Below are 13,916 nucleotides of genomic sequence, written 5' to 3' on the forward strand. Positions count from 1 at the left end.
AGGGCCACAAAATATTAAATGTGATGGTTGACTAACTTATTTTTCCCCCTTCTGTCATTGTTTGCACACTATCTTCATTAAAATACGAAAACCTATACATGTTTGGGTGGTTTTAGTTAAAGCAGACAGTTTTTTCATCTGTGTGATTTTGAAAAAGATCAGATCACATTTGATGGGGATTTTATGTAGAAATGTGGACAATTCCAAAAGGTTCAGATACTTTTTCATACCACTGTATATCTCATTTATATCATAATTATTTTGGTTGAATGTTTTTTAATTGGTATTTTCACAAGCTGAGATGTAATATATTATGATATAATAATATTATATTCCCCAAGCCCAGGCTTTCAAATATAAATACACCTTTATTGTTATAACATACTGATTGAGTAGGTTTGTAGATTTTTCCAATAGTCAAGTAAAAACGACCCCTCAAGGTTTTTAGAAACCGCTGTCTTTTGGTCTCAGTTTACCACGTTGGTTAATGGAAACTATGGAAATTAAGAACAGTCTTAATATGCTAGGCGAAAAAACAGTGGAGAGCTGAAAGAGAGAGTTTGTGCAGTGGAATGATTGCAAAGTTTTCTTGGCCACCTGAATACGATGATGCTTATTCCTTTCTCATTCCCTCCTTCCCCCACCATCCTTCCAATGGTAGCTTGTTTAGGGCCCCATCCAACAAAGTTACAACGGTAACAGTACACAAACAAGTGGGCGGGGCCAAAAGGTTTGGGAATGGTAAGTGTGGGCGAGCAAGCCATTCTGCCAGCATTTTCTCTCTCTCTTCCTCTCGAACGTTTGCAACACTAAATCTCACGTGACATTTCTTTTTGAATTGTGGTTGGGTTGATGCTGTATATTGACATATTTTCTTAAGTGACAGTAAACATGTCCATTCACTAAGTGTTCTCCTAGAACTGCGTGTTGAAGCGATACTGACTGAGACATGACTCATTTGCACATCCCTCAGAGATTGTTGGAAAATAATTTATGAATTTTGGTTTGAAGATAATGCATCTGCATTTTACTTTTCCTTGTTAACTTTTATTTATATTTGGAATGATTTCAATGGTTGGTTGATTGACTGACTTGATTACACAAATATGTTGGGATTTGTTTTGTTTTATTTTATCCGTGCAAGTCGAGGCTGTTGTCCAAGTGTGAATGCTTTTTGGTGCTTTATCTCAATTCCGAAGATTGACTGGATGTTGCATAAATCTTCCAGCATATTTTCTTCTTACTCCCCCCTATTGACATTTCTTTTGTTTTCTTTCGTGTTTCATTTTCCTGCTTTCTGCATGCATCTGTGTTCACAGAACAAAATCAGACAAATTGCCAAAATGCATCTGCGTTTTTTTTTTTGTTTTTTTTTTTTGTCTATATATTTACTGAAATGTCACTTAAGTAGAGTGCATGGTGAAAATAATAGAAAATATGCAAATGGAAAAGAAAGGTGATATGTTCTGGATGTGTTTTTTTTCTGAATGCAACTGTGAAAACACACAAATGACATGAATGTTTATATGAAACTGTGCTGCTTCCATTTTGAAATAAAAAAATCCTTATACACAACACAAGGGAACGATGCATGCAGACTTTCACAAGCTGTTATTTACAGTTGCACGATTGTCATAATGCAGAGTTCTCTCTCTACCTTCTTTAGGTCAACAATGCAACAGCACGAGTAATGACCAATAAGAAGACAGTCAACCCATATGCAAATGGTAAGGTAAACTTCCCTCAGATAGATACAGCATGTACAAAAGCATTACATGACTATGTGTGCAGCATAGTACTTGAACCAACAAATCATCGGTCGTGGAGTCCAGCTGGGGTTGCGGAATCGTTGGCGGGGCCTTGGGTAGCCGGGGCCGGGCAGGGGTAGTGTTAAGCAAGCGCTGTCTTACAGTGAATACGTGAAACAGTGTTCGCCTTGGTCTCCAGCTCGAAATGCTTCCACACTTTTAATATTTTCTGCCCTTTCTTGGTGCATTTCTCTCCGCTCTCGTCGGCTTTTTCGTCGTTATCTCTATATCCATGCTTGGTTAATCAAATATATTAGGGCTGTCCCAAACCACTACCGTAATTTCTGGACTATAAGGCGCACCTGAATATAAGCCACCACCCACCAAATTTGACATGAAAAAGGCATTTGTTCATAGATAAGCCGCACTGGACTATAAGCCGCAGCTGTGCTCAATGTAGAATGGGATCATTACACCAAAAGATATTAACTGCTAACACTTTATTTGACAGCGGCATCATAAGTCTGTCATATAACCAAATGAACCACTGGCTCCAAAGCTTCATTAATTCAAGAAGCATCATTTTGCCATCACTGGCCACTTGGGGGAGATAGTCAACCTCTGCCGTCACCTGCTGTCAACATTGTTGTCATCCAACATGCCTCCTAGCATGCATTGCAGCTCTGCATATGTAAATATCAAAATTCATGTTCTGTGCTAATTATTTCTTCAGTTACTGTTCCAGTTGTTTCATTAATTGCTAGTTAGCTACTTTATTTGACAGTGGCGCTATAAGACTTTCATAAAACCATCACTTATAACATGACACTGTCTTGAGCATTAATGAATGGTTATGACAGATGTCAAATTATGTCACTTTGAAAGGATGTAAAAGATCCAGGATTGACATAAATGGAGTTGGTGATATAATTTGCCCGATGACACTTAATGACATCTGTTATAAGCATTCATTAATGCTCATGTTAGTGTCATGTCCTAATTATGGCGGTCTTATGGCAGTCTTATGACGCCGCTGTCGAATAAAGGCCTATCCCAAACCCAAATAAATCAACGAATAAGCAGCACTGGACTATAAGCCGCAGGATTCAAATTGAGAGAAAAAAGTAGCGGTTTATAGTCCGAAAATTAGGGTAATTTCCTCCCGATTAGTCAGCCGACTATTTTTACGATTAGTCGACTAATCTAATAATTTTTTTTTTTTTTTTTTTTAACTTCCTTATAATGAAATTTTTGTTGAAGCTTATTAATTCACAAAAAACATTTTGGAACACCTAAATTCTTTATTAACGTATAAATAAATAACATAAATATCAATAATAAAACACAAACAATGCGGTCAAATGCTGCTTGCATTAACTAGTGCAAAAAAAACACTGAAACTTCACCTTTTTAACAGGAGTCAATACAATTCTTACTCTTTTTGTGGTATGTCATTGTCTATATTGTTCTAAATGTTAAAATGAATTGCAATGTCCCGGACAACCATTTTCAGAATACTTTGTGTGAGTTCAGATGCTTTTTCTGGTGTGCATTCCGCATTTTGGGGGGAGGGGAAAAACTGTTCAACTTTTGTTTGTTTTAACCTGAAAATAGATAAAGTAGAGGGCACACTGAAATATTACCACAATTATTTTGAATGAGAGGCACACATACTCACAGTAACAAAAATTAAATATATAGTATTAATTTATTTATTTAAATATAGTATACTACTATATGTATATACACAATGATACTTTATAATATAAAGTCACTAACATTAGTGCAGTCATGGATTACAGTAAGCAGGCCAGTGCTGTTTCCATATATATTTTTATTATATTATGTATATGCAGGTCAGTATATATGTATATATTTTCCCCAAGTGGGAGCTTCCATGATCCTGATAAATTTAATAATAATTTTAAAAAATATATTACATAATTATGTAATATATATATTAATTATTTTATTAAATAAAAATGCACGTTGATACGACGCACATAAAGGTAACTTCCATTTTTTTTTAAATCGTTAGAAAGTTGTATGGATTTACAATCCGCTAGCTTGTTGTTTCTTGTTGTCTTCGAAAATTATACTTGGGTGACGGTGCTTCAAGTGTTCGTTCATAGCCGACGTGCTACCGTGGTATGCGAGCTCAGTTTGGCAAAAATTACACACAGTGGCACCCTCCATATTTTCCTTGAAATAATTCCAGGCTCTGGCTATTCTGGTCCGCTTTATTGGCTTTATGCCACTTTCACGTGTCACCAATTCTGCCCTTTTTGGTAATTGGCGGTGTTTTCAACTCCTCGCCGTCGTGAAGAGTGAACCGGTGATTCACTTGGCTCGTTGTTGTCGGTTCGTCCGATTTCAAACTCGGCGGCGGCGTGCATAAAAACACCGAGAGGCATCGGATAGCTCTTTATGGATACTTTTATTGACCAAAACAAGAACGTGGGGGAGGCAGCCACTGAACTCCGCGCTACCCGCGCGCTTTCCCAACTCACCGATCTCGCTCCCTCTCTCTCGCTCGCCCACTTTCTTCCTCTTTGCTCAATCTGACAATGCCTGTCACATTGAAATAACAGCGGCCCCCTTGGGGGTGCCATTAACAGCCGCTTGCATCGCGAGCGCCCGCCATTTTAAACTTTATCCGCATGTAATTTTTTTTTTTTAATCCCTCATTACCCGTCGACGGTATGTTTTGCCCATCGACGCATTTACGTCATCGATGACGTCGACTACGTCGACTAATCGGGACAGCTGAAAAAATATATCCACCGCAGCTGTTTTCTTCCGGTACGTACATGATGTCAGCGTGTTGTGTCACATTAAAAGTAGTCGTGGTAAAACATGATGCTTAGAGCTGATAAAATTAAACAATTCCTCGAGGCGAATAAAATTCCTCAATCAATTTCTAAACTCGAGTTACTCGAGTAATTGTTTCAGCTCTGATATATATTTTTAATGTACATAGTTAATTATGTCGTATGAGCAACATAACCTCATATGTTGCCTTGAACACCCCTCCACACTGTTAAAGGTAGATCGCGGGTACAGCGATTTTGATCTTGAAGTGTTCCCAGGCCAGCTAGGATAGTGTCTTCAGCATCTCCTGAGTCATCCCGTAGCACATTCACTTGGTGGACCAGGCTGGAGTAGTTATCCAGGAAGCATCCTAGTCAGTTTTTTCTCTGGATAAAAAGACACTTCTCATCCTCTCGAAATACACACTTGGACATTCTGTTGCGGATCTCATTTTTGGCAGCTTGTATCCATGAGTTTGTTCTTTCAGCTACATGAACTATAGATTTAGTGCTAAATTGAGAGCTTTGCTTCTTGATTTAGCGCCTTCTTCACAACATTGCTGTTAAACTACAACGATCTGCCTGTCGATCTCCTGCTCCTTTCTTTCCTCGCTTGTGAGCAACACCCCAAAATCCGTGAACTCCTTCCCTTAGGCAGGATCTCATCCTGTGGCGATTGCTCTAAGACTGCAAAGGAAGCTCAGCTTCCGCCAAAATGTAAAAAATAAGTGAGCAAATGTATACTGCTATGTAGGGTGACCATATTTTGATTGGCCCGGCCTCGAGATACTTAAATTTTACTCAAAGTTCACTCAAAGATGCCTTATCAATTCAATATATTTTAAGTGTGCCTCCTCCGTCTGGATAGAAAATTATGTTTTATAACAAAATAATAGCTACAGTGGGGCAAATAAGTATTTAGTCAACCACCAATTGTGCAAGTTCTCCTACTTGAAAAAATTAGAGAGGCCTGTAATTGTCAAAATGGGTAAACCTCAACCATGAGAGACAGAATGTGAAAAAAAAAAAAAACAGAAAATCACACCGTTTGATTTTTAAAGAATTTATTTCCAAATTAGAGTGTAAAATAAGTATTTGGTCACCTACAAACAAGAAAGATTTCTGGCTGTCAAAGAGATCTAACTTCTTCTAACGAGGTCTAACGAGGTCCAACAAGGCTCCACTTGTTACCTGTATTAATGGTACCTGTTTTCACTCATTATCGGTATAAAAGACACCTGTCCACAACTTCAGTCAGTCACACTCCAAAATCCACCATGGCCAAGACCAAAGAGCTGTGGAAGGACACCAGAGACAAAATTGTAGACCTGCACCAGGCTGGGAAGACTGAATCTGCAATAGGTAAAACGCTTGGTGTAAAGAAATCAACTGTGGGAGCAATTATTAGAAAATGAAAGACATACAAGACCACTGATAATCTCCCTCTTTCTGGGGCTTCATGCAAGATCTCACCCCGTGGCGTCAAAATGATAACAAGAATGAGCAAAAATCCCAGAACCACACGGGGGGACTTAGTGAATGATCTACAGAGAGCTGGGACCACAGTAACAAAGGCTACTATCAGTAACACAATGCGCCGCCAGGGACTCAAATCCTGCACTGCCAGACGTATCCCCCTTCTGAAGCCAGTGCACATCCAGGCCCGTCTGTGGTTCGCTAGGGAGCATTTGGATGATCCAAAAGACGACTAGGAGAATGTGTTATGGTCAGATGAACCCAAAATAGAACTTTTTGGTAGAAACACAGGTTCTCGTATTTGGAGGAGAAAGAATACTGAATTGCATCCGAAGAACACCATACCGACTCTGAAGCAAATATCCTTCCATCAGCAAAGGCATTGAAGATGAGACGTGGCTGGGTCTTTCATCATGAAAATGATCCCAAACACACAGCCAAAGCAACATAGGAGTGGCTTCGTAAGAAGCATTTCAAGGTCCTGGAGTGGCCTAGCCACTCTCCAGATCTCAACCCTATAGAAAATCTGTGGAGGGAGTTGAAAGTCCGTGTTGCCAACGACAGCCCCAAAACATCACTGCTCTAGAGGACATCTGCATGGAGGAATGGGCCAAAATACCAGCAACAGTGTGTGAAAAGCTTGTGAAGAGTTACAGAAAACGTTTGGCCTCCATTATTGCCAACAAAGGGTATATAACAAAGTATTGAGATGAACTTTTGTTATTGACCAAATACTTTTTTTTTTTACCAAATAAATTCTTACAAAATCAAACAATGTAATTTTCTGTTTTTTTCCACATTCTTTCTCTCATGGTTGAGGTTTACCCATGTTGACAATTACAGGCCTCTCTAATATTTTCAAGTGGGAGAACTTGCACAATTATTGGTTGACTAAATACTTATTTGCCCCACGTATATAACCAAACAAACAAATTCAAATTCTCAGAGGTTACCCAACAGGCTATTTTATTCCTAAAATAATAGAACGATAAAACCGTGATTGATGATTTAAAAAAAAAAAAATGCCTCATCTGTATTAGCGAATTGATCAAAATAATAGCTGTCCTTTTAATTCTTATTGTGCAAATAAATAATCTGAAATCATGTTCTAAATAATACCTCTTCTGTAGAACATCTAGCTTTTAACCAAAAGCTCTTGTCTCTTTTCAGTGAAATAATGTAAATCAAACCGTAGCCACTAATTTTACAAAAACAAAAAAGACATCACTTTAGTCTTTAGTCTTTTTTGTGTTTTAACACTGCTCCGATGTCTGCTTTCTCTGTTATTCAGCACAACAGAACTAAACACTGGGCAAACTCTCTCGGAAAACTTCACAGGCAGCACAGTACTATAGTATTCTGGGCAAAGTGTCAGTGATTTTCAACACACACTAATTGGTCCTGTGAAAAAGACTGAAAACCGGACATTTTCATGAATTTATAAAGTCCTGCCGGACGCCCCGGATAGGATGTAAAAAGTGGACATATCCGGGCAAAATAGGACGTTTGGTTACCCTACTATTTTGTGTTCATGTCACTACCTAAATTTGCGTTACAGCTCAACTTTTGCTTAGAATTAGCTTCATATCACTGGTTACGAGGTGGCTTCCTTTTCATTCATTCGCGTAGCTTCACAGTCCTATAAACAGTGTTCACGCTGGTGCGTCTCCAGAGTTGAGAGTGCATTGTTCCACTATAGCGAAATGAGACGAGTCATTGGCTAAAGGCGAGTGATTGGACGCTGGGTGACTCTGGGCGTATATGGGTAGTATGTGGGCATCGACTGGCCCAGATAATGGCTTCTGTGCATGATGATTGGATGATCTGTCTGAGGCTCTATCCATTTTTTGATTGACAGCAAAATGAGCGATTCAGTGATCTTATCTTATTAACATCCACGGGAGGCATTTTTCAATTTTCATTCCGTTGTTATGGGTTGAACTGGAGACTTTCATAATCATCCTAGTGACAATTGCTTTGTTAAAAACGACAAGCAAAAACGTGAGCTTTTATTTCGGGTAGTTTTTTTTATTGTAGTTGCTCGTGTTTGGAGACTTGACTTCTGGCACTCTAGTTTCTTTACCTATCAAGCAGCGGGTGCTGCTGAGCCCCTCCACAGTCACAAAGCACTCACAGGCGGACACACTTTGAGCTTCCCCTCATTGAAAGACCAGCATCCGCCACTGATCACCTCCCTAACATGGAGAGGACACTTCCCCCTTTTCTGAAGCAAGACCAGGTGCCCTTTTTTCATAGACTGCGCCCGTAAACTTCAGCACAAAATACAACCCAAGTGAATTTAGTGGACTTGCCTACACCGATCTAGGCGTACCAGCGTAGTCAGGGTGTGCCTCTGCAGGCAGATTATACAATTAAGCACTCTCCCCCTCTGAAATGACTGGCTAGTCGGATGTCGTTGGGCATGATGGTCACCCTCTTGGCATGGATGATACAAAGGTTGGTGTCCTCAAACCGACCAATAATAATTTTATGGACAAAAGGCACGCTTCTACTGAGCCGCTGGAGAGGGGATCTATTTTTCTTGCTCACGAGATGCAGGCAGACCAATGTACAGCTCTGCTGACTTGAGGTGGATGTCAACATGTTTCATTTATAAGTACATGAACAGCATGCATTGGACGCTCTAAAATGTTGTAGAAATCAATTTTTTTGAATAGATACTTCTTGTCATCATTATTGTAGCCCTAATATCCCTCCACTGGCCACTGAATGGTCGGGGGTGGAGGTGGTGGTGTCACACACGGACATCAGTGATGGGGTGCAAGAATCCCAAAGTGCCCATTTCACTGCATAAATAGCCAAAGTCATATAATCTGCCCATTGATCTGCTCGTACTTACACACACCCAGTATATTTCAAGCCCCTTCTAAGCAAACCAGCTTCTCCTTTTATCAGGCAGACCAGAGTTATCCAAATTGTGGCCCGCGGGCCAAGTGTGGCCCACTGCCCAGTTTTTTGGGGGCCCGCGACGAAGCATGAAAATACAGTGGTACCTCGACATCCGATTGCTTTGACACACAATCTTTACAACATCCGACGTAAAATTTGACTTGCCATTTATATCTACATCTAACAACATTGTCGAAATACGACGATGTTTCTTTGTTCTTGTGAGAGAAATCAACATGGGTTCCAATGTTAGTGCAGATGGTGAAAAAAGGAAAAAGGTGGGACTTACCATTGAAATGAAGATGGAAATGATAGAAAAATATGAAGCATGGTGTGCGCGTCCGTGGGCTGGCTCTTCAATACGGCCGTAGAATGTGAAATCATCTCGATGGTCCTCCTCTGACCTCCGCTCGCAAGTCTTTATAAGTTGAGATGACAATTATTATGATTGTAAAATCGCTAAAAAAATCGCCAGCTTTGTCAGGTTTTTCATCATTTATTTCAGAACTTGTGCAACACAACATGCCTACTGTCCGCTGCAGCTGAACATGAAAAATGAAAATAAAAAGTCATCTCTCTCTCTGTCAGTACATCAGCCATGCGGTGTGTTCAGGTACAACACGCAAAACACATTCACCACATTAGAACCCGATTCATCACATTATTACAGGTATTATTGTCGTTGTTATTATTATTATTACCGTATTGGCCCGACAGCCCTGATTATAAGACGACACCCTCTTTTTCAAGACTCAAGTTTGAAAAAAGACATTTTGAACACCAAATTAGTTTTTGTACAGAAAATAATTACAGTACATCTGAAAAACGATTATAACAATATATTTGAGAGAAAAATCATGTTATTTTGCCTCATTCAAATCTTAATATCTTAACATTTAAATATGTAAACTAAAGTGCAATCACATTCATAAATGAATGGCTTCTGGTTTTTGAAATGTAAATAAACCAATCTATTGTGATAAAACAACAAAACTGCAATAACTGCATTAACCATCAAAGTGAAATCTAACTGTAATTGTAGTCTTGAAACAAATCTGAATAAGGAAAAACATCGCAATAAAATAACGCAAACTGGTTAAACTTGAGAGTAGCTGAGATCTTTCATGACAGAACATCGCTTCAATGATATCTGCCGCCATCTAGCGTCTTGAATGGGGAGAGTAGCTGAGATCTGTCATGACAGAACATCGCTTCAATTATATCTGGCGCCATCTAGCGTCGTGAATGGGTATAATGTCTAGACCGCGAATATAAGACGACCCCCTCTTTTTCAGTCTTATTTCAATGCAAAAAACACCGTCTTATATTCGGGCCAATACGGTATTAAGGATTTAGTGTACGTTTTCAGGCTTTGGAACGAATTAATGGAATTATAATGTATTCTTTTGGTAAAATCCTGCTAGACATACGACATTTCGACTTACAAACAAGGTCCTGGAATGAATTAACTTCTTATGTATAGGTACCACTGTATCATTAAATTTGGCCCGCACAAGCTTGAGTTTAGCCTACATTCTGTTGCACATCTGAGCTTCAACACGAGATGGAAAGTTATGCACTGCCGCTCCATTAGTTCTGGAGTCAAAACTTGACATGTAAATTTCAATGAAGGGTGCTGCGTCATCGGCAAGGTGAATGAGGAAATAGTGTTAAAGCGCTTTGAGTACCATTTGAAAAGTGTTACACAAATGTAAGCCTGTTTAACAAGCCCATTTACATTAAAATATTTGCTCCTTTTTATTAATCATATCTGTATTTGTCTTTTTTCAGGCTGGAAGTTGAATCCAGTAGTCAGTGCTGTCTACAGCCCAGAATTCTATGCAGGTGAATGCACATACCTTTCTCAATTTATCATTGGCTTAATTTATTTAACACTTAACTGATGTCAGCTCAGGTCAAAGAGAATTTGTTGTGGTAATTAGTAAAAGAAAGAAATTATAAGTAGGGTTGTTCCAATCATGTTTTTTTGCTCCCGATCCGATCCCGATCGTTTTAGTTTGAGTATCTGCCAATCCCGATATTTCCCGATCCGATTGCTTTTTTTGCTCCCGATTCAATTCCAATCATTCCCGATAATTTTTCCCGATCATATACATTTTGGCAATGCATTAAGAAAAAAATGAATAAAACTCGGACGAATATATACATTCAACATACAGTACATAAGTACTGTATTTGTTTATTATGACAGTAAATCCTCAAGATGGCATTTACATTATTAACATTCTTTCTGTGAGAGGGATCCACGGATAGAAAGACTTGTGACTTTGTATATTGTGACTAAATATTGCCATCTAGTGTATTTGTTGAGCTTTCAGTAAATGATACTGTGTCCATGCCAAAATGCATGATGGGAAGTGGAACCATGACTGTGCGTAGTGCTACCAATTGATATATCTTCTCTGCGTTGGGAAATAACATAAGGTGTTAAGAAAATGATCAATTGCTACCTTGCTTCCCCACATTGCTTCCCATGATATTTCTAATCGTAGGGAGAGGGATTGTAAGGCTTTAGCCAATTAAAAAAAGACTCCAAAGACTGCCAAAATCACTCTACTCATTTTGCGCTGCCTTTTATCTCTCTATATAGGTAAAACGGCGCCATTACAGATTGAGCGTGACAATGCGTGAGTGGGTCGTGCAGCGCATGCATTAATTGCAGTAAATATTTTAACGTGATACATTTTTTAAAAATTAATTACCACCGTTATTGGGATAAATCTGATAACCCTACCTTAAGCCTAAACTAAAGACTCTGGATGAGTGTAACTGTAACGTTAAATACAATTAGAAAATGATTTAATCAAAAAATATATATATATTAAAAAAGGCATGGCCGATATTTTTTTCCGGATTCCGATACTTTGAAAATGACGTGATCGGACCCGATCTATCGGCATCCCCATCTCTAATTATAAGTGTATTCTGAACAATCTGACTTATCTATTCCGCTTTATATATTTTTGTCATGTGTATTTCATATGCAAAATCACTCTTCAACCATTCATTTGAGATTATTTAAAGATTTTGTCATGTCACTTGGGGGATATTAGTAACTATCGTAGTTGCCAGTGCATGGGGTATTTAACTCAAGGTAAGAAAAAGTGATCAGGTACAATTGCCAACCTCACTCCTTTCCTACTCTCTCTTTGAGAAACCCTTGTCCTTTGGCCCAAGCGTTCCATTTTTCATTAGGTCAATGAATGCTTCACTGTTTCTATTACCATTTCATTAGATCTCCCTTTTGAAGAGTTGCATAATTAGGAAAGGAAATCATTCCTCAATCTTCCTCTTCACATTCTCTCACCTAGCTCTCAAATTACACTTGGTGTCACTTAATCCCCCCCATGTAGACTAATGATAAATTAACCCTTTCAGGAACAGTGGTCACTTCAGTTGACAGCTGTTCAAATGTCGACACTTAAGACCTTTAACCCTTTATAGGGCCAGTTTCTAATGTTGGGTCTTTTTTTTTTTTTTTTTTTAATTATTAATCTTTTTTTTTGTTTTTACTTTTTTACATTAGGTTTTTTTTCTGATTATAAATACATTTATAAATAAATAAATTTAAAAAGCTAAATTAATGACATTTAAATGAATAAAAACAGAAATACACTTATAGCCTCAAGTATCAAGTACTGTAGATTGTTTTTTCATAGTACGGTCGGACCACGACATAAAATCGCTTCGACACACGATCTTTTCAACATCCAACGTAAAATTTGACTCGCCATTTGTTTCTACATCCAACGACATGCTGGAATTATGATGATTTATGACAGCGCCACAGTTTCTTTGTTTTGCCGCAAGACGGACGCGGGTTCCAAGAACGTTAGTGCAGGTGGTGAAAAAAGGCAAAAGGTGACACTTACCATTGAAATGAAGAAGCTTGGTGTGCGCATCCGTGAACTGGCCGTAGAATGTCTACGTTCTCGACAGTCCTCCGACGACCTCCGTTCGCCAGTCTTTATAAGATGAAGTGTGTATGACACCAAAAAGCATGTTTATTTCATATTTCACGTGATGTTTTATGCTCCTGAATGAAATGGACCACTTGGATGCAGAGGCGTCACGGCCCATTAGGCAAACCAGGCAATTGCCTAGGGCCCCCAGCCAGTAGGGGCTCCCAGCGGGCCAACAGATTTAGCACATGCAGCTTTATTGCACTGTCACAGCGAGAAGTATAAGGGAGTGTTTCAATACCATGGAATCATCTGGCAGATTATCTAAAGACTCTGTTATCAATCCCAATCAGCACTAGCCATGTCACGTAATTTATACATGTTTAAGAAAGTCCAATCAGCTATTAATACCTCATGAATGTTTAAAGAGTGACTCACCAAGTACTGGCTGGAAAGTCCTTGCCGAGTTGTTTTATGTTGAGTTTCACAGGCCAGCTCGTTATTCATGTGACTACTTCAAGAAATGGTGATTTTTCCAAAAAAGTCTATTAATGGGTCTATCGTATTCCTCGTCGAATACTCTATAAGAAAAATATAACATATATGCATCTAAAATAATCCTAAACAATTTCATTAGCAAATTTAACACTCATTTCGGTCGGTAGTCCACCAATCAGTGTTTTTTACGGAATAATTTGACTTTGGTGGGTCGTAGGGCCAATCTGACAACTGATTTCACACAAAGGCGTATACCTCCGCATCCGATGGTGGTATTTTTGTGTTGCTACTCTTTCTTCTATTGCTCTAAGTCCAACTGTCCCCCTTACTTGCACACGCTCGAAGGGCCCCATGTTGGTTGTTGCCTGGGGCCTCCAGGGACCCTTGCTACGCCTCTGCTTGGATGTGTGTGGAAGCGATCGTTTTATACATTCAATTTTTGAATCCCGCGCCATGAAAATGAGTGACTTCCGGCTTCAGTCTCGGGTTTAGGACGAATGCGAATGTGACGTCAACCGGGTCAGCATCTCACAATACAGCATTGCTTCATA

General features: G+C 39.0%; 1 protein-coding gene across 7 annotated transcripts in view; it reads left to right on the forward strand.

The window, feature by feature from the left end:
- rbfox1 (RNA binding fox-1 homolog 1) overlaps nucleotides 1–13,916 on the forward strand; it is a 286,556-nt gene that overhangs the window by 225,044 nt on the left and 47,596 nt on the right. For all 7 annotated transcript variants that reach the window (XR_009067305.1, XR_009067306.1, XM_057860876.1 and 4 more), the window contains 2 exons: nucleotides 1,667–1,727; nucleotides 10,736–10,789. Coding sequence is in view for 5 of the 7 variants with exons in the window: in XM_057860876.1 (XP_057716859.1) it covers nucleotides 1,667–1,727; nucleotides 10,736–10,789 (115 nt within the window). In the remaining 2 variants the exon portion in view is untranslated. The remainder of the gene's footprint in view (nucleotides 1–1,666; nucleotides 1,728–10,735; nucleotides 10,790–13,916) is intronic.

This window comes from Corythoichthys intestinalis, chromosome 16 (genome assembly GCF_030265065.1).
Source record: "Corythoichthys intestinalis isolate RoL2023-P3 chromosome 16, ASM3026506v1, whole genome shotgun sequence".
Lineage (NCBI taxonomy): Eukaryota > Metazoa > Chordata > Actinopteri > Syngnathiformes > Syngnathidae > Corythoichthys > Corythoichthys intestinalis.